Source organism: Podarcis liolepis, assembly GCF_965112155.1.
Source record: "Podarcis liolepis genome assembly, chromosome: 2".
NCBI classification, from domain to species: domain Eukaryota; kingdom Metazoa; phylum Chordata; class Lepidosauria; order Squamata; family Lacertidae; genus Podarcis; species Podarcis liolepis.
In genome coordinates, this window is record NC_139555.1 from 4,623,100 (window position 1) to 4,651,082 (window position 27,983).

The 27,983-nt window shown below is 50.2% G+C and overlaps 2 protein-coding genes across 6 annotated transcripts in view; one reads left to right on the top strand and one right to left on the bottom strand.

Moving 5' to 3' along the window:
• Positions 1 to 15,730, top strand: part of KIF5A (kinesin family member 5A) — a 63,168-nt gene extending 47,438 nt beyond the window's left edge. For 2 of the 3 annotated variants that reach the window (XM_083486850.1, XM_083486851.1), the window contains exons 21-30: positions 1,748 to 1,808; positions 1,929 to 2,000; positions 2,870 to 2,974; positions 9,328 to 9,544; positions 10,844 to 10,997; positions 11,940 to 12,022; positions 12,343 to 12,370; positions 12,566 to 12,692; positions 14,213 to 14,601; positions 14,892 to 15,730. In XM_083486850.1, the coding sequence (XP_083342976.1) occupies positions 1,748 to 1,808; positions 1,929 to 2,000; positions 2,870 to 2,974; positions 9,328 to 9,544; positions 10,844 to 10,997; positions 11,940 to 12,022; positions 12,343 to 12,370; positions 12,566 to 12,644 (799 nt within the window). In that variant the 3' untranslated portion in view covers positions 12,645 to 12,692; positions 14,213 to 14,601; positions 14,892 to 15,730. Of the gene's footprint in view, positions 1 to 1,747; positions 1,809 to 1,928; positions 2,001 to 2,869; positions 2,975 to 7,479; positions 7,501 to 9,327; positions 9,545 to 10,843; positions 10,998 to 11,939; positions 12,023 to 12,342; positions 12,371 to 12,565; positions 12,693 to 14,212; positions 14,602 to 14,891 lie in introns of all 3 variants that reach the window. The other variant, XM_083486849.1, reaches the window with a different exon arrangement.
• A 546-nt stretch (positions 15,731 to 16,276) lies between these two features.
• On the bottom strand, positions 16,277 to 26,329 carry LOC310699198 (rho guanine nucleotide exchange factor 11-like). 3 transcript variants are annotated; one of them, XR_014521993.1, is made up of 5 exons: positions 26,167 to 26,329; positions 24,411 to 24,490; positions 24,137 to 24,262; positions 23,127 to 23,653; positions 16,277 to 18,172 (listed from the first exon to the last, which is right to left on the bottom strand). XR_014521993.1 is itself a non-coding variant. In XM_083486852.1 (5 exons), exons 3-5 carry the CDS (start codon positions 24,160 to 24,162, stop codon positions 17,960 to 17,962), a joined length of 303 nt encoding a protein of 100 aa, XP_083342978.1. In that variant the 5' UTR covers positions 24,163 to 24,262; positions 24,411 to 24,490; positions 26,167 to 26,294; the 3' UTR covers positions 17,821 to 17,959. The 3 variants fall into 3 exon arrangements, 2 of the variants coding, with proteins under 2 accessions (XP_083342978.1, XP_083342979.1); XM_083486852.1 differs by having other exon boundaries at positions 17,821 to 18,132; positions 23,550 to 23,653; positions 26,167 to 26,294; XM_083486853.1 differs by lacking the exons at positions 24,411 to 24,490; positions 26,167 to 26,329 and having other exon boundaries at positions 17,821 to 18,132; positions 23,550 to 23,653; positions 24,137 to 24,263.
• Between the last annotated feature and the right edge of the window lie 1,654 nt (positions 26,330 to 27,983).

Here is a 27,983-nt window from a genome sequence, read left to right on the forward strand (position 1 = left end):
GGCGTGGCTTGCCCTATTTAGGGCCGGAGCCACTTTATTTGCATATTCATGAGCTTATTTATTATTCATGAGCTTTCCCGGGCCCCCCCAATATTTTTTCTAAGTCCGCGTCCCTGCAAGGAGCAAACCACAAGAGAAACAAAAGCCAGCACTTGAGAGCAACCACCTCTGTCTAGACCAGCCTTCCCCAACCTGGTGCCCTCCAGGTGGTTTGGACTACAATTCCTACCAGCACACGATGCTATCTGACGCTGATGAGGATTGTAATACAAAACATCTGGAGGGCACCACAGAGGAAAAGCTGATATTGACCTACTGTGCTTAGAGGGTGGAGGGGGCATAGCTAAGTGGTGGAACACATGCTTAGCATGTAGAGGTTCCCAATTTCAATCCTTCACTTTAAAAAGGAGAAAGTGTTGGGAAAGATTCTCTGCCTGAGACCCTGAAGAGCTGCTGCCAGTCAGAGTAGACAATACTAGCCTAGGCAATCTGACCCGATACAAGGCAATATCCTAGATTTCTCCTACTTTGACATGCCACTTCAAAGGCTGATTTCCCATGCCTTATGCTTGACAAGGTAGTTTGGGAATGAGAGAAACGTGTTCACAAATATGGGTGTATTATATAGGAGTACTTACCACTGAAGCAGAGTTGCCTGCAAATCTCTTTTGCATGCATACTCGGTAGCAGACTTGCATGGAATGGTCCTCTATTGCAGTTACAGATAGGTAACTTTAAAAGGAGGAATAGAAATGGGTGTAAAGATTGAGCATTTTCCTGGTAAAAGAGGAGACCAGTGCAAAGCAGGGAAATTGCTCCTTCATGTAGAAGCTAAATGTCAGAATGCTCTTCTCATTCTCTCTCTCATTTCTCACTCCTATACTGTGCACCTTTCCCATCCCACCGCTGACCCAATCGCAGGAAATGTGATGAGAGCTGACACTCTTCCTTCCCCAAGCCCCAGTGTTGAGAAACTCTTAACAGATTTTAGGAGCGGGCATTAGCCAAGATTCCGCTTTCCTAAACCATTGTGCACAATCTCCCTCTCCTCCACTTCAAGCACCCCTAATTAGAGATAAGCACATAGCTCCACATGCAGAATGCTCTGTAACATTCTAGAGCTCTCGCTAGGGAAGTGGTAACTCAAATCCCCTCTCATGAGAGATTTCTACCTGCCTGTGCATGCCTTGAGACTAGGGGTAAGCAGCTTCCTGCTCAGTTCTCCATTTTTCTTCCACCACCAAGTCACCCCCCCCCCAATATCAGTGTCCTCATCAATGGGTGATAAGGACCAATGGGCAAGTCACCAATATGGAGGCTGTGGGCCCATATGTGTCTGCAGAAGCTTTCACTGGTGCCCACAGGGTCTGCTCCAACTTGCTGGAATTAGTCTCCAAAGAAGCCTTCTTCTACCAATAGATTCCCCCCACCCCAGCCTAATTTGGGAAAATTCAGGGGGGTTACAGCAGGGGAGGAGAGAGTTGCAGCATGTGTGTGGCACCCATAACAGTTTATCTGGTTTGCAAATATGTCCAGGCCCCTCCTAAAATTTGCCCACCTCTTGATCATGGTGATCAGGGGCCTGATTTGTGCCTGCCTCCCTCCCTTGCCAGATGCTGGGGTCTAGTCCTTGACATATGGGAAGCAGATCCTTGCACTGCCAGTTCTGCTTCAAGGAGGGCAACTGGACCCTTCTTCCCCACTCTCCACATACCCCTTTGACCATCACTGTCTATCTTCTTCACAGATTTCTGTATGAGCGACATGAGCAGTCCAAACAGGACCTCAAAGGGCTGGAGGAGACTGTTGTAAGTAGCTAAAGAAGAGGTGAAGGATGGGGGCAGGGGGATGGGGGCAGGGAGCTTGGGCTGAATCCCCCAGTCTTGTCTCACCACTTCATCCCTGCCTTTCTTTTCGTACCCCTCCAGGCCCGTGAACTCCAGACCCTCCACAACCTTCGCAAGCTGTTCGTTCAAGACGTCACGACTCGAGTTAAGAAAGTATGTTGTCGTTCTTTTAGCCAACTTCATTGTTTATTCAGCATTTATATAGGGTTCCCTAGGGAAATCTGTTCCCCTCCTGACTCCCACCTCTCATCAGCCTTAACTTGCATGGGCCAGTGATCAGGGATGAGGGGATTTGTAGTCCAGCAATAACTGGAGGATTACAGGCTCCCCACCAACATTTTAGAGGGTTGAGAACCCTTCACATACACTCAGAAATCCTTATACCAAATGTTTAAAGGCATGTTAGTGGTGCTAGCCCTATGTTGCACACTGGAGGAGTCGGCTAAGCCTGGGAGATGGTGGCTCACCTAAGGCCATCATGGCAGAGGCAAGATTTGATCCAAGCACCTCCCGCTTCACAGCTCTGCTCTACACTAGCTGCTTACTTCTGAAACCCTTGGCTTCTTTCAGCAGCACAAAAGGAAATCTGGTTGAGCCCTTAGTCAACTCTAGAACTGACCAGTGATTTGTTTTTAAAGAGGGAGCTATGGGGCCCCAAACCTGCCTGCAGGCCACATTCCCCAGGAAACCCATTTCCATTCTTACTGGAAAATCAGCAAGTCACTCCACATCCTCTGGCCCATTCAGAGCCAGCTGTCTCCCCCATTCCAGGATACACCAGTATGCTGTAGCACTGTCCTTAATCCTATGCTAGTCTCATTATATCATTAACAACAACAACAACTACCACCATAATAGCCTCCTTATTATTCTGGAGAAGCTTGCCTGTTTGGGGCTGGCCAATCAATCGAGGGGACTAGGTTTGGATTCTGGTTGTGTGGCTGCACAACTTTGCCTGGGTTTCCTATCCCATCCCATTCACCCTCCTAGAGGTACAAGTTCACTCTGTATTTGCCTTCCAGAGCGCGGAGCTGGAACCCGAGGATAGCGGGGGGGCTCATTCCCAGAAGCAGAAGATTTCCTTTCTTGAGAACAACCTGGAGCAGCTTACAAAAGTTCACAAACAGGTGAGTGGGTGGATGAGAGCTGGAGAACCATCATAAGTGGGGTGGGTGGATGGGGGTGGAGAACCATCTGGGCAAGGTAAGACAGCTGGTGAGTTCAGCCCTGTTTGTTTGTTTATTTATTTATCTACACTCAGCCCTCTGGGTGGGAAGCCTCCCCCCCCCTTCCCCACTTCGCATTGTCTCTGTGTATTGTAGCAGCTGTGAATGTTTCTTCATGACACCCTCTACTTTGTTGGAAACGCTACCTGGATTTTCTCCCAGCCACACCCCCCTTCCGCTTGCAAAACCAGCTTGGCAGAAAGCACTGCATGGGTGGCTCATACACGCATCCTTGCTAGATATATTGTCTCTGTGGCTATGCCCTTCCCCGATCCAACCTTGCTTACACCATTTAGTATGGTGTTTGCTTAGTTCAGGGACCAGGGGACCTGTGACTCTCTAGATGTTGTTGGACTCCCAACTTCCATCAGGTCCAGCCAGCATGACTTATGGTAAGGGATAATGGGAGTTATAGCCCATCAACATTTGGAGGGTCACAGATTCCCCATCCCTGACTTAGATCTTCTCCCCCTTCCATCATACCAGAGCCACTTCTGCCAACGTAGCTCTGGTATGGTGCCAGATTTAGATCCTGGGCAGCTCCTAAATAGGCACCGACTTCCAGTATGTGCTGAGCTATCTGCACTTTTGTTTTGCCCACCTGCAACATTCTGCCCATCTTACTGTGCCACTGCCAAGAAATGCTTGCCAAGCAACCCCCCTGCAGTGGTGGTGTTTGGGCTGAGAGTGGCGTTTGGGTTTAAGTGGGAAGGCTCTGTGTTGTTTATGTATCTTTCTTCTGACTGTGTGTATGGCGTGCTGATGTGGGCAGGGGTGACCTGTCCTATTTTGCAACCTGAGGTGAAGCGGGAATGTGCCACCTCCTGCCCTACTGCCATGCTGCAAGATTGCTAGACATCTCCGAAGTAAAGCCCACCCTCTGGCTGATTGACACTCCAGGCTAGCCAGTGGCTCAAAGAGAACGAGGGAACTGTTTCCTGGAGCAGCAGCTTCAGCCAAAGAGTGGCAATGGCAACAACTCATTCAAAGCCAAGTCTTTGCTCTTCTCTCTCACTAAGCGGCTTGCCCAGGAAATGAGCTCTTCTAAAAGAAAGCAGGCAGCTACCCCTCTTCCCATTTCTCTCTCACTCACACTGGTTTTCTTTTCCTTCAAACATAGTTAGAGAACTCATCTCAGCTAAAAGAAAAGAACTCACCCAGAAACTCACTTACTGTGCTGGTCCCGGGGGGGGAAGGTACTGATACCGTAGCCGAAGTTCAGTCCAGAGTCACTAGCAGGGTAGACGATCACTAGATGAGACGCGAGGTCCGAAACAGGGAGCCAGGCAGGGGAACAGGAACGCTGGTAGGGCAGCAGCAGGAAGCCAGGCGGGGAACAGGAACATCGGAGAGTAGAAGCAGGAAGCCGGGCGTGGAACAGGCACACCGGGAGTGCAGATCTAGGTCTGGGTAAAAGCAGGTACTCCACAACGACGTTGCTCCCGCAACCTGGGACCGGGCTGCCTGACCTTTATCTTCTTCTAAGGCCGGGGGCGGTCCCGGCCCCCAGGAGCCCCGCCTCTCCTGGCCTTAAGGCGAGCACTCCTCCTGGGAGAGACCAGTTCCCTTCACCTCTCTGCCCTAAGCCTCTGCAGTTCAGGAGAGGCCGAAGTGTTACTGGGCCCCGGGGGAGGCTCACCTGTAGCCACTGAGTCCTCCAGCACCTCTGGGGCCAGAATGGTCTCACCTGGTGCCTGCCCCTGAGGATCTGGCACAGGTGCAGGCTCCTCAGCATCTAGGCCTTGCCCCAGTTCAGCCGGCCCTGGAGGCGGGGACTCCTGTGCCGGCTGGCCCTATGGAACATTTTCCAATATAATAATGCCCACTCACATTATAAAGAGCTCATAACCCACCTACTCTCAGTATCCAGAAGCACCACAGCTGGGCACTGGAGAGACCTGTCGGGAGTGAACATGGACCGATAGTATCAAATAGTATGGGAAACACCCTTACCAGAAAAGCTAACCAATAAACTGAAACTGAAACAAATACGGACAAATAGAAGAAGATGCCTTCACCCCAGTATGGTTCCCCTTCATCATATACACAGCCAAACAAGACAACAATAAGAATACGCTGACAGCATATGAATCAATATGGCAAACCTGATCCAAAAATCCATCCCCTCACACACATATAAACAAATCTCACTACAGCCAACCAAAGACAACCACCCAATCCTAGGCCAGTCCCAACTTCTCTCACCACCAAGGAAATACAACAAGCTAATAGGAAGAGAATCCACACAAGTGATGCTGAAACAAAACCCAACACATACACTAAGTAGAATAGAGGCATTACCACCCCACCCTCCTCCCTTTCCCCCTCTCTTCTTACCAACCTTATACTGTATGCAACACTAATATCTCACAACAAATGAAACTGATCTGTAGGAAACGCAGCTTGAAAAAATAGACAATACACATATTTTTGTAAACTAAGAAATCTTTAATTTAAAAAAACAACAACCCATAGAGAGCTTTCTCTCTAACCTAAACTTGCTGAGGTAGCCAGTGGCAGAGAAACCCTCAAAGGAAGCAGGAGGCTGTCCACCTGCCCCCCCCCCCCGGCCAATTCTCTCTCTCCAGATTCCTCCTACCTGTCCCTTATTTTGCCCATCCAAAGGTGGCGACTCTATTTAGAAAAGTGAAGTATGTGTGCATGTGCTTGCTCTCTCTCTTGACTGTATATGTAAAGTGTGGGGACAAGGCTAGGGAAGTGATCAGAGAGAGTGTTGCCAATGTCACACATGAAAAAATCCAAATATGCTCACTGGCCTAAAAGGTGGGAAACCTCTGGCGTAATAGTCCTGCAGCCACAGAGACAGCACTTGAGCGGCTTAGTAGGGGAAAGGTAGACTATACACTTTGCCTGCAGAAAGACCCATGTTCTTCGATTCTCAGTATCTCCAGGCAGCTTTTTAAATACCAGTGGGCATGAGGGTAATAGGCTTAGAACATGTAACCTGCTTGCATGCATGTGTGAGATCAAGAAGGCATCTTTGGTTCTTTTTCACCTCTCATGGCTTCTTACATTTTATTCTGTTCCTTCTCCAAGGCTTCAGAGTAATAAACATGGGGTCAGGCCTACATGGTTGAGTCAGTCCAAATTCCATATGTGGCCTGAAAGAGCTTGCCAACAGCAAGGGAAATAAGATTCACTGGTGGAAACTTGCAGTCTGAGGGGCACTGATGCCAGGGCAGACTGGTGCCAGGGCTGCCTAGGGGCAACACCAACCCAGTGCTGTTACAGATGTGAAAGGGGATTCTATGCCAAATCCACATGCCCCTCCCATCCACTTCCTCTCCCAAAATGTTGTTATCATCTACAATCACCTGAGGTTTTTTGAGGGGGGGGTTGTAGAGGGGGACACAAGAATTACTTCCAGACATCCTGTTTATTGAGCAGCCAACCTGATTTGTTTGCAGAGAGATATGTCAAAACTGGCTGCTTTCTGAGCAATCATTCTTATTTTTCTTCAGTGAGGTTATGTGATGCTGCTTCAAGAGTTACCCCATCCCTTTCCAATGCTTTCTCCCACCACTTTCCTTATTGCAAAAAGTCATTTTTTAAGGGAAGTGAGTTTGTTGCACAAGAGTGCCAAATCTTTTGTAACTGCCCAACCTGAATTTGCCCATATGTGATAGAATCCCACCTGAAAGCAGTGGCAGTCTGGAAGCACCCCAGGGTTCCTAATTTGTCCCCTGGCTGCCATGTGATCAGCCATTAATGATGACTAATGTGAGTCAGGCCACCTTATTTTCTTTCTCTATTACAAACAAGACTCCTGTGCAAACTGGAGCGGGTTTTGGTAGCTGGGCGGGAGGAGTAGGCAGGCTCCAGATCCTGAATCAAATGATGGGGCAAGGAGGAAGTGGATATTGATCACGAGGGCTTGACATGTGTTTAGAGGTGAATGGCTCTTTTACAGTTCTGCCCCCTTTGGAGACTTGTGTGCTAACCACTGGAATGGACTGGTTCAGTCCAAGGTTGGGTGGGAGCAGGAAAACAATGAACCTCAGAATGGATGCTGAACTGACATTTGCTGTATTCATTTCCTGCCTTGCTTCCCAGCCCACACTTTCTCTGGATTGTTTGTGTGTCTAAGCTTTCACATCCTTCCATTATCCCTGCTGTTATCTCTTTCCCCCATAGAATTCTCTGTACTTAGCAGGTGTTGGGCAGGTGTGCCCTACCCAACAGTTCAGCCCCCAAAAGAGGAGTTCCCTTGCTTGCAGCTCTAGGAATGGGTACCGTCTTCATACAGTCAGCCATAGGCACACTCTGTTGCTGGGGTGTTTGACTTGTCCCTCTCTGAGTCTCCAGAGCAGGGTTTGGCTGGGGACTCTGTCAGGGTGCTCAGTCACTGTCTGTGTCCCCCTTTTCCCCTCGCTGCTGCACCCTAGTTGGATCGCTGGGTCTCCAAGGTACCGTATGGCCTCTCCCCCATGTTTATCTGCCTGCTGTGCTGGGCAGGAAATGTTTGCACTTGGTGACCAAATTGGGAGCACATGCATATGGGGGGGGGCAGTCAGGTGTCTGTTTCCTCCTCACCATTTCACTGCCATGGCAAGCCTATCCACGTTGACAACTGTGGCATCATCTGGTACTAGGCCTCTCACTGCTACCATGGCAACCCCAGTCACTGTGGCCTGCATGGCTGACACCATGGCCCCATTCTTGGCAATTTCATGTGTGTGACTTCTATGGCATCTGGCAGTTCTGCTGCCATGGCAACACTGACCAGTTTTTGCCTGTCCACCAGCAGCTGCTACAAGGGAAAGAAACAGTGAAATAAAAGTGAGTTGCTCCTCTCTGAATTCTCAACAGCGGCTCTCTCTCCTCTGCTTCAGGAATAGGTGGGGGTGTTGTAAAGATTGGAAATAGCTAGTTTTGGACTCTGGAGAAACTCACAGATCAAGGCCCTATGGTTTTCTGGAAAGGCATGATTCAAAAGCCCCCACCCCCAATATCAATCTCTCAGATGCGGGAGTCAAATGTTATCACCTCAGATATTTTCTCCCTCTCCCTTGGAGGCTGTGCTACCCAGTGGCTCCCCTGCTATTTTTTTTAATATAATCATGCTGGTGGCTTATTCACCCCCGCGCTTATTCACCTCTTGCTGCCGTGCTCTTGACCTCCTTGCATGCTGCTCACCCACCTGCCTGTAGATTATAGAGTTTGTGTTTGATGGGAGAGCTGAAGGACTGCCTGGGCCTGGAGAAGGGAGGCGCTCACCTTCAGACCCTCTATTTGCACCTCATGGTATTCTCCTGTGCTGCAGCATGGTGCACGGCTTGGATCTGTGACACTTGGGCCAAGACTGGGACCCACCAGCTTAGAGAGAGCCAGGGGTGGATGGTACTTTGAATGGACGGGAGCTTGTCACCAGCATCCAAGCTGAATATAGGTTCTAATGAATACAGGTTCATATGTCTATGATCACAGATGGAGTACATTTGGCACTCCAGGTGTTGTTGAACTCTAGCTCCCACCTGCCCTAGTTAGGACCACCAATGGTCAGGAATTATAGAAGTTGGAGCCCAGCAATATATGGAAGGCTATAGATTCCCCAATGCTGCCTTTAATACAGAGGTGGCTAACCAGTCACTCTCCAGATGTTGTCAAACTCCAGTTCCCATCATCTCTGACCATTTGCCATGTTGTTGAGGGGCTGGTGGGAGCTGGGAGTCTAACAACATCTGGAGGGTGACACTGGTCAGCCACCTCTGCTTTAATAGATATGCAACAGGAGGAATGTCCCCCCCCATATTATCATAGCCCTGCTATGGTGGCAGAAACTATATTTACTAAAAATGCCCTTCTGTGCAACTATTTCAATGTCTGAGAGCTCTGCCATCTCTTCAAACTAGGAGGCCCAAGACTAGTTCCACAGTATGGTCACACAGATGTGGTGGATTCACTAGCTGGGTGTTCAGACACAGGACAAGAGTACGAATCCAGATGCTCAGAGGCCACGGATGCCTTCCCAGAGATGAGGGGGTTGTTTAACATTCTTGCAGAACATATATGGTGTGAGAAGTGGGCATGTGAGGCTTCTGGGACAGGGTCCAAAACAGGGTGCAAGTGTTTTTCTGGAAATGGGAGGCCAATGCCTGGAGGCCTGGCAGAGTAGAAATCCATGGGAGTGAGGGCAAGGGCCAGTGTTTTGGGTCTTCAGAGGCCCCTCGACCTCTTCTTCTTTATCCATACTCCCTGTTTCTCTTCTCTCCTTGTGAACTCACGGGGCTCAGCTGGTTCGCGACAATGCAGATTTGCGTTGTGAGCTTCCTAAACTGGAGAAACGTCTTCGGGCTACGGCTGAGAGAGTTAAGGCCCTGGAGGGTGCACTGAAGGAGGCTAAGGAGGGGGCTATGAAAGACAAGCGTCGCTACCAGCAGGAGGTGGACCGCATCAAGGAGGCAGTGCGCTACAAGAACAGCATGAAGCGCAACCACTCTGCGCAGATTGGTAAGCAAGCAAGCAGCAATGGGGGGGGGAGTTTGCATGTGGAAATTGCTGGTACTGTGGTAACCTTATGTATGCGCATTCAGATGTTGCATCTCAATGTGTTCAGTGAGGATGGCTCTCTGATAAGAATTGATTATTTGATTTCTATTCTGCTTCATATATTTAAAATACTTCTAAGTAGTGTACAAAAAAGAAGCAGCAACAGACAACTTAAATATCTTACAAAAATATGCAGGTACATATAAAAATGTTACATTAATACAAAGTTAATAATATATAAAAATCAGTATCAGTTCATTTCCATCTCAGCCTCTGGGTTCTCACCCAGGGGCCAAACAAACTCAGCTCACCCACAAAAGTCTCACAATGAGATGAGTTCCTGGAGAAAGTGGAGATCACCCTAGTCTTTGATTCTAGACTCGCTTTTTATGGGCAGGCTAAGGTGGGAAGTTCTGTTGCACAAGTGCAAGTCCTTGTACAAATGGGACGACTTGTTGGCTAGAACCCTGAAGTTCTTGTGGTAGCTTATGACACATTTAAAATACAATAAAATGGACAAGAGTTACTAGAGTGTGACATAGGTATTGACATTCCAGCTGAGTCTTCTGGTCTGTTAATGGCTGCCAAAGCAATCAGAAGCTGAGTACAGTGGTGCCCCGCAAGACGAATGCCTCGCAAGATGGAAAACTCGCTAGACGAAAGAGTTTTCCGTTTTGGAGGTGCTTCGCAAAACGAATCTCCTATGGGCTTGCTTCGCAAGACGACAATGTCTTGCGAGTTCCTGCTGGTTTTTTTTCCTTCCCCCCCTTTTTCTAAGCCGATAAGCCGCTTATCAGCTGATCCGATCAGCAGATAAGCCGCTAAAAGCCGCTAATAGCACTAATCCGCTAATCCGTCAATGGGCTTGCTTCGCAAGACGAAAAAACCGCTAGACGAAGAGAATCACAGAACGGATTCTTTTCGTCTTGCGAGGCACCACTGTACTTCAAAGGGCAGCACTTCCTCATTGGGTTGCTCCAGATGTTTCTCATTGCGGCTCTGGTGTCAGACGCAGGAGGCACTGGAGGAGTAAAAGTGCTAGAGGCCTCCCCACCCTCTTCAGATGTTCCAGCTATGAAACTCTATAAAATACCATGTATGTTGATGCTGCTGTAGACATTGATAGCTGGTAGGAAGGAAGAAACTTGCACACTGGCTGTTCTAAGAGCCATTGGCTAAGCTACGCAGGGGAGGAGAAGCTCAGAATGAATAAATGAATTAATATGTTGTGCTATGTCTGCTATCTGTGTCCCTTTGCAGCCAAGCCGGTGCGGCCAGGGCACTACCCAGCTTCATCCCCCACCAACGCCTATGGTGTCCGCAACCCTGAATGCATCAGCTACACCAACAGCCTCTTCCAGAACTATCAGAATGTCTACCTGCAGAATGCTGGCAGCACTGTGCCTGACAGCTAGTGAGTATCCTTCGCCTGTTCAGAAGAATAATGCGCAAACTATTTCTGGCTCACTAAAATCCCACCCTCTGGCTTAAATCAAGGCCCACTTGATAGGCTTGCCTAGTCCTATTCCCAGGCCAGCTTTTTTGAACCAAGAGGCAAGGCTTTTTGTCCCCTGGTTCATATTCTGTTTTCCACCTCACATCAGATCAGAAACTCTGGCTCACCAGTAAGCAGCTGCATAACAAGGATAAAATAATTTTATTAGACTGAGCTGTTGCTGGAGATGATTTAAAAACCTCAGCTTGTACAGTTCAACCTACTTTTTTTAAAAAAAAATATTTCTTAATAAATGTTCATGGAGATATGACCTATTGAAATAATTATTGCAGTCAGGGGTGTAAGATTCAGGAAGGAAAATTGTGAAATGGACTTTCTTGCTCCCACTGATGATTTTATGAGATGTGTACCCACCCCGTTTCCAGACTACAGTGGTACCTCGGGTTAAGTACTTAATTTGTTCCAGAGGTCCATTCTTAACCTGAAGCACCACTTTAGCTAATGGGGCCTCCCGCTGCCGCCGTGCTGCCGGAGCACGATTTCTGTTCTCATCCTGAAGCAAAGTTCTTAACCTGAGGTAATACTGCTGGGTTAGCGGAGTCTGTAACCTGAAGCGTATGTAACCTGAAGCGTATGTAACCCGAGGCACCACTGTATATGCTATCTACAGGAATCCAGCAGTGACTCCCCCAATGGGCATATGGTCTCCTTCTATTCGCTAGTCAGATCTTGCAAGCACTCATAATCCATGCCTTTCCTCCCCAAGCCCATTAAGAAGCACTTTGCTTTGGAGTCCTCCAATCAGCCCTTTCCCCCCACCCCACCAGACCATAGGTGGAAAGAGTCCCAGACTTCCATTCAGCCCTCACAAATCACTTTCTCTGCTTTTCACCCACCCAGCTTTACCAATGCCTCTTCCAGCAGTGGGAGCAGCTCCTCCAGTGCCCCTCTGACCTCCTATCAGAAGCTCAATGTGGACAACGGTAAGAGGGCTGGGGCAGTGAGAGCTGCATGCACAGTCATGGGGCAGGAGAGTGCCTTGGGGAGATGTATACATGCACTTCTTTGAACTGCCTGTAGTTGCCTCTGATGGCTGCTGGGATCTTTGTAGAGCCCACCAAACCAAGAGTAAACTTTCGTACAGCAGTACTGGGTATATTGTGGACAGCGGTTATCCTCTTGGGAGTGGGATTGACTTCTCTTTGAACACCTCTGGGTCCCTTCCAACTCTACAATTCTGTGATTCTAACTTTAATGCTGCTGTTTTTATCCTTCTATGTTATTCACCTGGACCATTGCCCAGGAAATGCCACAGACATCAATGATAACAGGTGAGAAACTGCAGGGTGGAACTCTACTGAGGGAGGTTCCTTATAGATTGAATAAAATAGTTCCCTTGGTCATTCAGGGTGGCTGGATACCAAAAAAAGGCTATTACTTTCTGTGTGTAGGCGTAGGGGGGGGAAGTTGAATAAGTGGGAGAGGGGATGTCTGAGCTGCCATGCATTAAATTTCCCTTCCTGTAGAAGTGACCTGCCCTGTGGGGTTGAAGCTGATGAACAAGCCAAGCTCTTCCCGCTTCACCAGGAGACTGCAGCCAGCTAATAGCAGCAGCAGCACCAACTTCCCTATTGGGCCTCAACACACCATCAGGTACAGCCTCTCCCCTGTGCTCCACAGGGGCTCATCCTCGTTTCTGTCTTCTCAGGAATCTAACAAGCCTTCCTTTCAACTCTCTCCACCTATGCTGTTGCTTTCTCTCAAGATTACCAAGCTGCACAGGACCATAGATAGGAACACAAGTACTCTCTCATTGTGTACAACTTCAGAGCCCAGAGCCCCAACATAGTCCCTAAGAACTAGGAGACCGCTTCATTAAAAAGATGCCTGGCACAAGTAGGACATCCTATACCTAAAGCATCCTTTAAAAAGGACTCCTAGAGATGGTACAGACCCCACTATTAACATTCCACAGCTTGCCCACCATCTGACATCCCACCCACCCACCCACCACACAAGCAGGAAGCCACAGGACTACCAGCAACAATGCAAGCGTTCAAATTTTCTCTTTAAATGTTGCATCAAAGGTAACATCACAGAGAATGTGTACATAGGAATATAAGGATATAGGAAGTTGCTTTTACCAAGGCAGACCAATGGTCCATCTAGCTCAGTATTGTCCATGCTAACTGGCTGGTGCTCTCCAGGGTTGTAGACAAAGGACATTCCCAGCCTTATTTGAAGGCATTTCCATCCCTACAGTTACTCCCTGAAAGACTGGGGAGAGAGATATATTTGCCCTCTCCTTTATTTTCTTGTTAAAAAGCTCTCTGCCTGAGACCCTGGAGAGCCACTGCGAGTCAGAGTAGTCGATACTCCATCTTGAAGAAGGTAGTGGTGCGTTCCTTTCTGGATCCATAAGTGTTAAATCACCCAGTAGTGAATACCTCATTTTGAGCAAGTTGCTAGAAAGGATGGTGGCAGCACAGCTTCAGGCGTGCTTGGAAGAAATTGAGTATGCATCCCAGTATGGCTTCAGGGCTGGTTATGGCACTGAAACTGCTTTGGTCACCCTGGTTGATGACATTTGTCAGGAGAGAGATGTGGGGAGTGCAGCCCTACTCATTCTCTGTGATCTCTTAGTGCTTTTGATACTGGTGGCCATGGTGTCCTTCTGGAGTGGCTCAGGGAGGTGGTGTTGCAGACGCTGTACTTCAGTGGTTCCACTCTTACTTCCAGGGGCATTTCTAGATGGTAGGTATGGGGGGGGGCACCTTTCAGTGCCATGGGAGCTGTCCTTTGGTGTCCAGTAAAGTTCCATCTTGTTCCCCATACGCTTTAACATCTATGTGAAGCTGCTGATCCGTCATTAGGAGATTTGGAGTGATGTGTTACCAATATGTGGACCCAGTCTAGTTGTGATTGCAATTTGATTTGAACTGTTGCTAATACTGTATTTTTTATTACTGTAACCCACCCAGGGACCTTCTAGTGGTGGTGGGACTAGTAGTAGCAATAATAATAATAATAATAATAATAATAATAATAATAATAATAAGTGGAACCAGTACCTTCCTCTTTTCCTATATGTGCAGCTGGAGTGCAGGAGCCTGGGGTCTTGAGGCCATCCCTACTTACTCTTTCCTCTCCCTTCTTTTTCTCTTCTCTTTTAGTTTCTAAATGGGACGGAAGCCTCAACTCTGCATGCTGCAGCCTGGCTTTCCATGACCTCTGCTGCAAATGGGCCCTGTTTGTGTGTCCTGCTCTCTCCATGTCCTGTATATTTATCCAGCTGCTGCTTCACTCCCACTGTTTCTCTGTTCTACTCACTTAACTAGACAATGATATATTTGCTTCTTTCATCGGGCCCCCTGCTCCTTAGTCCAGGAGCCTGGTGCCCCTTCTTCTTTCCTGCCTCAGTTGCCTTAAGGGACTGGCTGCCACTGAAGAACCCAGACATAGAAGCACCCTGCTGTAGGAACAAGTTTCTGCCTAAGGGGGGGGATCAATAAGGCATCCCCCTCAAAACTTACTGATCCTAGCCTGGCAATGCTGGGCCCTGGTGTCAACTAGGCCTTGCCATGCCCTAGGAGAATTGATACTCTCCAGGTTCATAGCTAGATGGGCTGAAATCACCATTTGTAGTGTTAGCTGACTCTGCTAAAGAAGGCCTGGAGCTTCAACACCCAGCTGTTAGTCCTACTGGATGTTCCCCAAAGGGGATAAAACTTGGGCAAGTACCTTTAGCTTTTTTGGAGCCCACTATGGTGCTTGAGCCTCGACCTTCAAAGGATTTGATTTCCAGTTTCCCCTGCATATGCCTACAGACTGAGGGTCGTTGTGGCACTTTAGGGATGGCTAGGAAATGGTTTTCTGCAAAATAGAGCTGCTTACTTGTTGCTTTCAAAGCTCTGCTGGCCATCTCCTTCAGTAGGTACTATACAGATGCTGCCTATTCTTTGTGAATGAGCTGATCCCGTGTTAATGAGGAAGGGTGATCAGCTGACGTTTTACCATTGGGAACAAAGGAGGGAGCACATCATGGGGACTGTACGGTGGAGGAGGAGATGGGCAGCCCCTGCTTAAGCCTGCAACTGGGCATGAGGAACACAGGGGCTCCATTCCATTCTATAAAGGGGAGACAAAGTTGTTTGGGGGGGGGAGCGGGGGAAGAATACAGTTTCCAGAGCAGACAGACTGGATGTGGTTGTCAGTTCTGTAACATGTCCCAACCAACCAGAAACACTGCACATCCAAGCAGGCAGGCTAGAGGTCTAATGATTCTTCAAAGTGGGACAAAAACGAGGCTGCTATCAACACATTTTTGGTTGCTCCTTTTTTGTGTCTCTTGAAAGCTGGGTCAGTGGCCTTTAGTCTGTTATTTCTATTTATGTCCCTAAGGGGAACAGTGAGTCCACTGCACATCTTCAATTAATGTCACCACTTTTGAGTCACGCAGAGCAGACAGGGTCGGGGGAGCAGTGAGGAGATGGCAGCTCTTATGGGGGACTTACAGGTCTGTTTGCTGTCAAAATGCTTAATGGCAATAGCCTTGTTTTGGCTGCCTTGCTGGAGCTGCTAACACCCTGTAACTTTATTCCTGTCTGCTCAGATCACACCAAATGTTGCATGTCAGAATATTAAGAAGTTTATTTAAAAAATAAATGAACAAATATGTTAAAAAATAACAATTTTGCATTCTGTCTCTTCTTGTACATAAGTTGAAGGAGTATAGCCGGACAGGATGAAATGCAAGAGGAACAAAAAGGTATCTAAGGTGTGTGAGACAAAAAATATCAACTCAGTAGGTAGTCTGGCTGCAGTCTTTTTCAAAGACTGAAGATACGTGATAGGTTAAATGCCATCTTTGGCTAGTCAGACTTAGGTTGCTATATGAGCTTCACAGAATTCTTCATGATACGTGATGGGCATAAACAAGTTTTGAGATATTCAAAGCATAAGAAAGATGGTGCTGCCTTCCCTCCTCAGAAGGAGGATGGGGAATTCCCAACATAGAATTATATTACATTGCCAACTAAGTGCTCCACACAATGCTATACATCCTAGAACAGGCATAGGCAAAATCGGCCCTCCAGATGTTTTGGGACTACAACTCCCATGATCCCTAGCTAACAGGACCAGTGGTCAGGGATGATGGGAATTGTAGTCCCAAAACATCTGGAGGGCTGAGTTTGCCTATGCCTGTCCTAGAAAATAAAACAAAACAATGGGTTCACTTGGAGACAGGCACAATCGAAAACACCCCCACCACATTTCTCCAAAACAAACTAAAGAAAATCCCCACAACATGAAAAGGTTGGTAAACTGTCCCCAATCCCATCCCCACTAATCCCCCTGGCTCATCACCCACTATTCCATCAAGCCAAAGGCCTGTACTACCTAAAACACCTACAAAAATAACATACCCATATCGACACAAGAAATACAAGACAAAATAGGGGACACTCAAATACCTTTGCTAACACATCACCAACGTGCACACTTTCTTAAACAATCCCACAGTAAAATCAGCAGTCACTAGGCCTTTGACCACCTTCAAAAACTTTCTCCTGGCAGCAGAGGAATACGGCAGGGGTTTGGTATCCATAATATACAAAAAAACTGCTTTGGAATTCTACAAACCCCCTCAATGCAATCAAAAAACAATGAGAGCATGACATAGGCCATGAAATAACCCTATCCAATGGACTAGAATGTGGTCTACACCTCCCTTTAAAGCCATCTCAGCCAAAATAAAGGATATCACATTGAAACTTGCTCACAGATGGTACCTAACACCATAGAAACTGGTGCTGATACACCCAGGAACCTCCCCAAAATGGTGGAGAGACTGCACCTCTACAGGCCCATACCTACACATATGGTGGGAATGCCCCATAATCCGACCCTTTGGGGCAGCAGTCCTACAATAAATGTGCAAAATAACTAAACAGGTGTTAGAAGTCACCCCAGAACTGGCCCTATTGAACATTTTCCAATATAATAATGCCCACTCACATTATAAAGAGCTCATAACCCACCTACCCTCAGCAGCCAGAAGAATCATAGCCAGACACTGGAGAGACCTGTCAGGAGTGAACATGGATCACTGGCACGAAATCATATGGGAAACACCCTTACTAGAAAAGTTAACCAACAGGCTGAAACTGACACGGGGACAATTAAAAGAGGATGCCTTCACCCCAGTATGGTTCCTCTTCATCATATACACAGCCCAACAAGACAACAACAAGAATCCGCTGACAGCATATAAATTAATATGGCAAACCTGATCCAAAAATCCACCCCCTCACACACTTCAAATGTAACTGATCTATTTAAAAAAAAGACTCTGTGGCCTGAAAAAGAGACAACGCACGTACACAACCAAAGAAAATGATTAATGAAAATTATTATTAAGAAAAAAGAAAATGATACAGTCCCAGGGTATGCTCTGAGAGCACATGAGACCACTTTGTATGTTGAAGCTAAGCAGGTCTTGGTCCGGTCAAGGCTTAGATGAGGTGACCTGGGAACTGCATGCGTGCCACCTTGGGTTCAACGATGGGAGAAAGGTGGAATATAAATGTAAGGAAATAAAATTTTTAAAAATGGCTAAAGTCATTTACATTGTTGATAATGTACATCTTACAGAATGTCCCATATTTGCAAAAAAAGAATTGTGATTCCAAAAGTGGACACGTGGGTGTGTCTTGGCAGGAGGGGTATTTTCTTCCACTTACCCACCATCTTCTTTTTGCTGATGCGCAGCTGCAGACGCCCCTCCTGGATTAGCTGGTGCTCCATAAGGTCAAGGTTTTGCACAGCAGGGGCAGAAAAAAGGCAGCAATTCACAGAGGGGAAGAGCAGGACAAGGCCAGGGATTGGAGGGGAGGGCGAAGGGGAGGCCCTACCTGGAACTACCTGGCCAGTGGCTGGCCGCTCTTGCGCAGAGATCGGTCATCCAGGCGCTGTTGGTAGACTTGCAGCTGCCAGTGGTTCTCTGCCTGCCGCAGCTTCTCCTGGATGTCTTCCAGGATCTCCTTGACCTCATCGCAGGCCAGGCAGAGATACTGGTGCTCATAGGTTGACTCTGAGTGAGGAAGGTGCAGAGAGAGAGAGTGGGACACAGACTGTTATGTACTGAGTTGAATAGGATCCAAACTGCAGCAGTCTGATTGGTCCTAGAACAATAGGATCCAAATTGCAGCAGTCTGATTGGTCCTAGAACAATAGGATTCAGAATGCAGCAGTCTGATTGGTCCAAGAACAATGCAGCAGTATGATTGGTTGGCAGGAACCACCCAATCATGCTCCAGATATAAGTGAATCCACAACCTGATTGGCTTACAGTAGAATTCCAGAATTAACCAATCATGTGCAGCCCATTGTGTAAATAATGTATATAAAGCAGATACCTTGAGGGGACTTTCATTCATTCCTCCTCACCACTATGAGCTGAATAAAGAGCATGAAATCACTTTGCGACTCTGAGTATATTTCACTGGCGACGAGGATGGGATCCCGCTGAGCTGACTGCCACACACAGCACCGCAGCACCGCCACCTGCCGCACCGCTGCCTCGCACCGTGTATCCAGGCTTCAGCTCCGGGACACAAGGAACTCAGAATGGCAACCAACAGCAGCTTCTCGCCGTTCAACCCAGCATCTGGAGACTGGGAAGCGTACGCCTCCCGTTTCACCTTCCTCTTAGAAGCCAAAGGGGTCACCGATGAAGAAGACGCCAAGAAGAGGGCGATATTCTTCAGCGTCTGTGGAGAGGAGACGTTTGAAATTGCCCGGGCTCTCCTTGCGCCTGAAGACGTCGCTACTGTTCCATACAAAACAATAATGGAACAGCTGAAGGGGCACTTTTCGCCGCAGCCCTCAGTGGTGGCTCGTCGAAATGCCTTCTACGCAAAGCGGCAAGCCCCTGGGGAAACCATAACTGGGTTTGTGACCTCTCTCCGCCAAGCCGCCCGGTGCTGCAACTTCTCAGAGCTGGAGAACATGCTTCGTGACCGCCTCATCGGTGGCCTGAAGGATGAGAAGCTGCAACGACGTCTCTATGCTAAGAAGGACCTAACGTTCCAGGTCGCTCTGGAGGAGGCCCTGGCAACGGAAGCTGCCGAGAGGTCGACGCAAGAGGCACGGCCGAGCCTGCCATCCCAACCGAGGGTCCACCACGAAGACCTCACCGACGACTCAGGATCCGACAGGGAGGAGGTGCACCGAGTACAGCAGCGCACTCAAGCAGCGCACACACCACAGCTGCCTCGCCGAGAAAGAGGAAACTGCGCAAGCTGCGAGGAGAGTCATGAGAGGAGGACCTGCCGTTTCCGCAACGCAGAGTGCAGACAGTGCAGAAAATCGGGACACATCGCCCGGGTGTGTCGGGCTCGGCCCACCCGACACCAGGAATCCAATGACCAATCCAAGAGCCCCAGGTCCCAGGGCCCAACGCACCAAGGCAACTCGACGGAGCTCACGGACTGCCAGGTATACCAGTTGCCCCACCCCAACGTAGAGAAAATTTATGTAGAGGTACAGATAGAGGGGGCCCCATGCCGCATGGAGCTTGACACGGGTTCAACTCTATCCATAATCTCGGCAAGGACCTTAAGGAAACTGTGTCCTACTGGGGGTCCCAAACTCAGGCCGGCCCCATTCACCCTACGGGACTTCCAGAAACGTAAGGTCCCCACAATGGGGGTGGGGACCTTCAGGGTGCAATACCGAGGGCGGACGCGGCAACTGGACTTGCTTGTGGTCAAGGGCCCCTATATTAGCTTACTGGGATTGGCATGGTTTGGACCACTGGGGCTAGCTGTCACCGGGGTGAACCACACTAGCTTACAAGTGGACGTGGACGCCATATGCAAGGAATTTCCAGGGGTTTTCGACGGGAAATTGGGACAGTATACGGGCCCCCCCATTGCGCTACAGCTTGACCCCGCAGTACGACCGGTCAGGCTCAAGGCCCGCCGGGTCCCGTTCGCCCTGAAACCCCGTATAGATGAGGAATTGGACCGGCTTGTGGAGCAAGGAGTGCTGGAGCCGGTGCCTAATGCCCCCTGGGAAACCCCAATCGTCACACCCGTCAAGCCTAATGGTTCGGTCCGCATCTGCGCAGACTACAAATGTACCATAAACAAGGCCCTCACGGCCCACGCATACCCAGTGCCAGTGGTCAGCCATGTCCTTGCCACCCTGGCTGGGTCGAAAATTTTTGGCAAGCTGGACTTGGCCCAAGCATATCAACAGCTGCCAGTAGATGAGGCCACAGCAGAGGCACAGACGATTGTGACGCACAGAGGAGCGTTCAGGGTAAAGCGGCTGCAATTCGGTGTCAGTGTGGCACCAGGCATATTCCAGAATCTAATGGACTCGCTCCTTAAAGGGATTCCTGGCGTCACCCCCTTCTTCGATGATGTGTTGATTGCCGGGCCCACACCAGAGGAGTTTGAGGACCGCCTCCGCACCGTTCTGCACCGTTTCCAGATGGCGGGTCTCAAGGTGAAGCGGGAAAAATGTCTACTAGGAGTGCCTCAGGTGGACTTTCTGGGATTTATGGTGGACGCAGAAGGGGTCCACCCGACTGGGGACAAGGTACGGGCCATTTGTGATGCCCCAGCGCCCAAGAGCAAGACTGAACTTCAGGCCTTCTTGGGACTATTGAACTTTTACCATTCCTTCCTTCCCCACAAGGCGGCGGTAGCGGAGCCCCTACACAGACTCCTGGACAAGCGGGCCCCTTGGGTGTGGGGCCAGCGCCAGGAGGCTGCATTCCAGGCAGTCAAGGACTTGCTTGTCTCAAACTCGGTCTTGGCACACTTCGACGAGAGGCTGCCGGTGGTGCTAGCATGTGACGCCTCACCCTATGGCATTGGCGCTGTCCTGGGGCACCAACTCCCGGATGGAAGAGAGGTACCGGTGGCGTACTTTTCCCAGACACTCAACGCAACCGAGCGGAACTACTCGCAAATCGACAAGGAGGGGCTGGCAATCGTGAAGGGAGTAAAAAAATTCCATGATTTCTTGTATGGGCGGCCCTTCACCGTGGTGACTGACCACAAGCCGTTGCTTGGCTTGTTTGCCCCCGAAAAGCAGACCCCCCAAGTGCTGTCCCCTCGCGTCCTCAGGTGGTCAATTTTCCTTGCCAGCTACCAGTATGCACTGATTCACCGACCTGGGAAGGCGATGGGCCATGCGGACGCCCTCAGCAGGCTACCACTACCGGAAACAGGCCCTGACCCAGCACCTGCACAAGAGGTTATGAGCCTGGAGCTGCTTCCCGACCACCCCATTCAGGCACAAGAAGTTGCACACCATTCCAAGAAAGATAGGGTCATCTCCCGGGTCCTGGACTGGGTGTGGAGGGGATGGCCCAGCAGCAGCCCCGGGCCAGAATTCGCCGGCTACACAACCCGCAAACATGAACTGTCGGCCCACAAGGGGTGCCTGTTATGGGGAAGCAGAGTCGTTGTTCCCCAGCCCCTCCGCAAAAGGGTCCTCACAGCCCTACACGAGACACACCCAGGGGTAGTAAGAATGAAGGCCCTTGCCAGGAGTTATGTGTGGTGGCCGGGGATTGATGGAGAGATAGAGGCCTGGGTCAAACACTGCCAGGCCTGCCAAGAATCCCGCCCAGATCCCCCAAGGGCCCCAGTCCAGTCCTGGGAGTCCGCCCGAGCACCATGGTCACGCCTGCATGTGGACTTCGCTGGCCCCTTTCAGGGGAAAACATTCTTCATAGTGGTGGACTCCTACACCAAATGGCTGGAAGTCGCACTGGTACCATCCACTTCCACATCCGCAGCCATCCGGGTACTACGCAGGCTGTTTGCAACCCACGGGCTCCCTGACACTCTCGTCTCAGACAACGGGACTGCATTTACGTCAGGAGAATTCCAAACCTTCACAGCGCAGAACGCCATCCGCCACATCCGTTCGGCGCCATTCCACCCTGCCACCAATGGCCAAGCAGAACGCATGGTGCGGACCACCAAGGACACCCTTCGCCGCATGACGCAAGGGGATTGGGAGTACCGCCTTGCCACATTCCTCCTAGCACAGCACAGCACCCCCAGCTCAACGACTGGCCGGAGCCCCGCTGAACTACTAATGGGTCGGCGCCTTGCAATCAGATTGGACCGCCTTCACCCCGATAGAGCTCAGGATGAGGTAGTGGTGGGGGAAGGCAGGAACCCCCGGACCTTCAAGGCCCAGGACCCAGTGTACGCAAAGAATTTTGGGGCAGGCCCAGCATGGGTACCCGCCACAGTCACCAGGGTCAATGGCCCCGTGTCGTACGAGGTGCTAACGGATGGGGGGCAATGCTGGCGCCGCCACTGCGACCAGATACGGCGACGATTCCCGGGAGAAAACCAGGAGGAGGAAAGGTCAGAGGAGTCCCAAGGGAACAGAGGGGCAGTGAGGCCCATAGAGCAGGAGGGGCCAGCAGGAGAGGCAGAATCAGTAAATACAGAGAGGACCCGCGAGGCCGAAAGGACACCGGAACCAGAACCACGACTGAGCGAGCCGGTTGCGCCAGACCAAACAGGCCCATCACAGCCAACATCCTTGGAACACGAGCCAGAACCTGAACCCCGGACCAGGGAACACCACAGGCCGCAACGCACACGTAGGCCGCCGGCGTACCTCGAGGACTATGAATGCGACCTCCCAGGCAGGACTGGAACTTAGAGGGGAGGGGTGTTATGTACTGAGTTGAATAGGATCCAAACTGCAGCAGTCTGATTGGTCCTAGAACAATAGGATCCAAATTGCAGCAGTCTGATTGGTCCTAGAACAATAGGATTCAGAATGCAGCAGTCTGATTGGTCCAAGAACAATGCAGCAGTATGATTGGTTGGCAGGAACCACCCAATCATGCTCCAGATATAAGTGAATCCACAACCTGATTGGCTTACAGTAGAATTCCAGAATTAACCAATCATGTGCAGCCCATTGTGTAAATAATGTATATAAAGCAGATACCTTGAGGGGACTTTCATTCATTCCTCCTCACCACTATGAGCTGAATAAAGAGCATGAAATCACTTTGCGACTCTGAGTATATTTCACAGACGCTGCCTGCAAAGTTGGTTTTATTTAAAGCAACTCCCAGCACAAACTAGGAAGAAGGCTGCATTTAAAAGCAAACAGGTCCGGAAGGCAGATGAGCAGCAGCAGCCCAGATGCACAAGGCAAATGGATCCTTGTTTGCTGGTAGGAAAAAATTGGGCTGCTGAACAACACCTATGCCCTACAGCCTCAGGGGGCACTAATGCAAGCAGACGGGGGGGGGGGGGGTTGCATAAACACACACCATTGTCTCTCCCCCCCCCATCACCCTCTTGGGTGCTGCCTTTCCCTAGTAAGGCAGGCTCAATGCAGCTCACAAGCTCCCAAAGATAGAAAGCATATCAACATGGAATCATGGAGAGATGCAGCTCTCCTGGGACACCCCCCCCCACCACACAAAGATATGGAGAAAGAGAGCTATACCACTGGTGTGCTGGATGATCTTATTCAGCAGCACAGGGTACCTGGCCAGGCACTGCATCTCACAATCCAGGAAATCGGTCAGCCGGCGGTCGTGGCATTCAGGGCTGCTCTCAATTTCCAGGGAAAGGCAGAGAAGAAAGCAGACAAGACAGCATGTTTCTGGACACCAGAGAAAGTCAGCCACCTCCAGGGCCACAAGCAGCAAAACCAGTGGGGTGAGCCTTGCTGCTCAGCTCCTGCCTGCTTAGGGAATTCTCTGTTGGGGCAGCTGGGTTGCTGCTGTCGGAACAGAAGGCTGCCCCTCATTCCAAGGACACCAAACCCAGGGAAAGCCCCCAGAACCCCTGCAATCTCGCACCACCTGGAGATTGGGGTGGCATGGAGCTAGAGTTTACCCCCTAACCTACACCATCTGGCTGGTTCTCCTGCACGTTTGCATTTGCTCAGGGAGTGGGCAGCCGGGAGAAGAGGACAGGCCTCCTGCTCCTCCCCTCGCATGGGAAAAGAGCCCCCCCAGGGACAGTGCCCAGCCAGCAGCTGAGAAGGCCCCTTCCGTGAGCTCAGCCTCCTCTTCTCACACAGCTTACCTGGATGACACGCCAGAACCGAGCATCTCTCTGCTACTTCATTTTAAGAATCTCCAGGGCCCTGGCCTGCTGCAAGCTGCACTTCAGGGAGGCCTGCCGGAGCTCCTCACTTGCAGCCACACCAAACTGGGGGGAAGGAAGGAAGGAGGGGGGCAGGGGAGAGGAAACACGCCTGGTGAGAATCAGGAAATCAAGGGCCAAAGTCCACTGGAGACCCACAGGCAGCCCCCTCCAAGTTGCCGCCAGCCTCTCTGCCCTGCTCTGGGATCCTTACCTGGGAAAGCAGCAGGTCCCTGATCTCCTCAATGAGAGGCCCTTTCTCCTGCAGATCCTTCATTTTCCCCATCAGAGAACCTAGGAGGAGAGGGAAGAAACACGGGAGGGGAGGTTGAGCAAGGCAACGGGAGGGGGGGAATAAAGAATAGCCCCAGCAGGGACAGGAGGGGGGCGGAGATGGCCTGCTCTTTTTAAAATGCCACTTTCTCAGTGGTGGAGAGACCAGGCGTCTCATTTGTTTATGTCATCTACACCCCACCCTGCCCTCCAAGGAGCTTAAGAGGGTGTCCATGGATTCCCTCCTCATTTAATCCTCACAACCCTGTGGGGTGGGTTAGGCTTAGAGGCAGCAACTGGCTGCCACCTCCATCCTCCTCTGCCCAAGGCAGTGGATGCCTCTGAACAATCCCCATTCCTGGGGGGGGGGCATTGTGCTTGCACTCCTGCCCTGCTGCTTGTGGGCCCCCCTGAAAACAGGCTGCAGGTCTAACTGGGCCCCTCGGGCCTGATCTTGCGGCAGAGCTCTTTGGATGCTGTGCTTCTGTTTTTGTCCCTCCTCCCTCTGCTTCTGACCCACCCAGGAAGAACCGGAGGCCTGGGCCAGCCACAGAATGGGGACCGTTCTGGAGGGGAAACAGGCTTACTATGGATCTTAAGGAGTTCTCGTAGATTGGGGAAAAAATGAAGGACAGCTCCTCCTGTGATTGGAGTTTATCCTGATACATCCACTGGTAAAACAGGACCACCAGAATTTATTTATTTTTAAATTTCTATACCGCTTTATATTTTTAATGAAAAACTCAAAGTGGTTTACAGCATATTAAATAAATAAATCAATAAAACAATAGCCGGGCGATGTTCCTCCGGCCTCATGAGGAGCCTCTTCAGTGGGGCTGGTGAGTGTGGGCCCAGCCCCCTAGGCCAGGTGGAAAGGGCCTTGAGGGGAGCAATATGAATATGCAGTGAGTGCAGATGGGAGGCCTCTGTCATAAACAGCTCTGTGCAAAGAGGGCAGAAGAGGAAGAAGGTTAGGTAGAGGCTGAATCCCAGCCGGGTCTGGAAAAGAGGCAGCTAAAGCGGGTTGTTCTTTCCAAAAAGACTTGGGCTCTGCCTGACAAGGAGAGATGGATCCTGCTCTCCTCCTGAGCTGGGAGCACAGAGTGGCCATTGGTGGGGTCCTCCTTGGCCCAAAGTGACCTCCACACTGTCCAGCAGGTGACTCTCCAGCACCTCAGGAAGGGGGTCTCTCCTTCCCAGGCCTTCCTGGAGATGCTACTGCACTTGGGGCTCATGCAGGCAAGGCAAGTGATGCACCACTGAGCTGTGGCCATTTGCCAGCCTGGACACCAGGAAGCACCCAGTAGCTCTGGTGGCTTTAGGGTGGCGTGACCGGTGTGGCCACGCTGAGTGTCGCACTGCAGGGGGTGCCAAAATAATGCTGTAGAACAGAGCACCAAAGGCGGCAGTGGGCTGGTGGAGGGGAGGAGTTGCACAGGGTGGCACTGGAATTTGAGAGCCCCAAGGTCAACACTGCCATTCTGGGTCTTGTTTGGAGAAAAATTCTCTCCTAGCCATTTCCGAGAGCTCAAAAGTTCCAGGCTCCCCTTGGGAGGGAGAAGGACCCACTTCCCAGCAGATCTCCCAGGCACTCTCTGCCTCCCTATGCTTTAAGAAAGTGAAGTTCCCCCTGGACTCCCTTGCCCAATATTTCTGAGGGAGACCTGAGGAAAGAGCCACAGAAAGACCCTCCTCACCATGAATGGCTTCTTGGCGGAGGGCCTCCCATGCTGGAAGAGAAGCGGCAATCTCCTGTCTCTCTCCATAGGCTTTCATTGCAGAATTCTTCTTCCAGCTGCGAGGGGAGGGAGGGGTCTGCCTTGGCTCTCAGGTCGGAGAAGAAGGGAGAAGCAGGGGTCTCAAGTCTGTGCTATAGGTCTCCAGCCCTTGTTCAGGGCCAAAATAAACCTCTGTCCAGTCATCCAGTGTTACGATGCTAAATTACCATGATGTCTTCTACATCAAGCCTCCCCAAACCTGGTTCCCTCCAGATGTTGCTACTGGACTCCAAATGTTGCAATTCTGTTGCAATTTGGATGGTGACAAAAATGAAAACTCAGAAAATTCATCTGAAAACTCCTTGGGGAAATTGCTGGCTCATGTAACACACAGCATGGGGGTTAGAAAGGTCAAATAACCAAGGAACATCTTTAAAAACTAGGCATGGGGCGGGGGCGCAAATATTCAGGATGCCTCCCCTCTTTTCCATGACTTTACCTTCTATGCCACCAGCGGCACATTATGCAAAAGATCTTCAGAACCGAAAAGCCCAGAAAGTCAGTCAAACAGCTTTCAAAACAACAAAAGAAGAATGGCTGCTTTATGGGCAGCTGACTGATCCAACCAGCTTTCAACTGACCCAGGGATCCTTTTAAACAACTCACCTGGCCTCCTAGGAAACCAAACATTCTGCAGGATTCCACAGCTGATTGTGAGGTCAGAGCCTGAAGAAGGACTGGAGCCAATGGGCTCCGGGCTCCAGGAACGCAGTGTCGTAGCGTGGGGGGTGCAGGGGGGGCCGGCCGCACCGGGTGCAACATCTGGGGGTTGGGGTTAGGGGGCGCAAATCCACGGGTTAGGGGGTGCAAATCCACGGGTTAGGGGGCGCAAATTACTTGCCTTGCCCCGGGTGCTGACAACCCACGCTACGCCACTGCAGGAACGTTCTAACTGCCAGGCCCATGGCACCACTGGGCAACTTCAGGCAGCTGCCAAGCGTCTGGCCCACCCCTGCATTTACCCCCAAGCAGAAGGCTCAGGAAGCTGGATCTAGGCTCCTCTTAAGAGTTTCCCCAAATTCTCCCAGCTTTGCATCCCTCTGGATAATCAAGAAAATAAGGCAGGCCGTGGCTGTGGTCCAGTTTCTGGCCCCTCCTTAAAACTCACCTGTTTGCCCAGGTGTTGGCTGGCTAGTGGTTCATCATTAGGTCACGGTGTATTATAAGTTCCAGTGGGCTGAATCTTCTTTTTTAAAAAAAATGTTTTTTTGGGGGGGGGTGCTTCATTGTATTATGAAGCCACCTTCTCTGTCTGCCTAGGTCAGGGGTCAGCAAACTTTTTCAGCAGGGGGGCCAGTCCACTGTCCCTCAGACCTTGTGGGGGGCCGGACTATATTTTTTGGGGGAAATAATGAACGAATTCCTATGCCCCACAAAGAACCCAGAGATGCATTTTAAATAAAAGCACACATTCTACTCATGTAAAAACACGCTGATTCCCAGACCGTCTGTGGGCCGGATTGAGAAGGCGATTGCGCTTCATCCGGCCCCTGGGCCTTAGTTTGCCTACCCATGGCCTAGGTGCTCACTCACATTTGCCACCTCTAGGCCTCTTTTTAAAATATGTTTGCGCACCTAGAGGCCTTTCTTGGTGACTTATTGTATTATTACATGAAAACTCTACATCTTCTCCGAGGAACTCAAAGTGGTGCACAAGATGCAATTCGTCTCTCCAAATTATCCTCACAGTAACCCTGTGAGATAGGCTAGGCTGAGAGCCCAAAACCTGGTCCAAG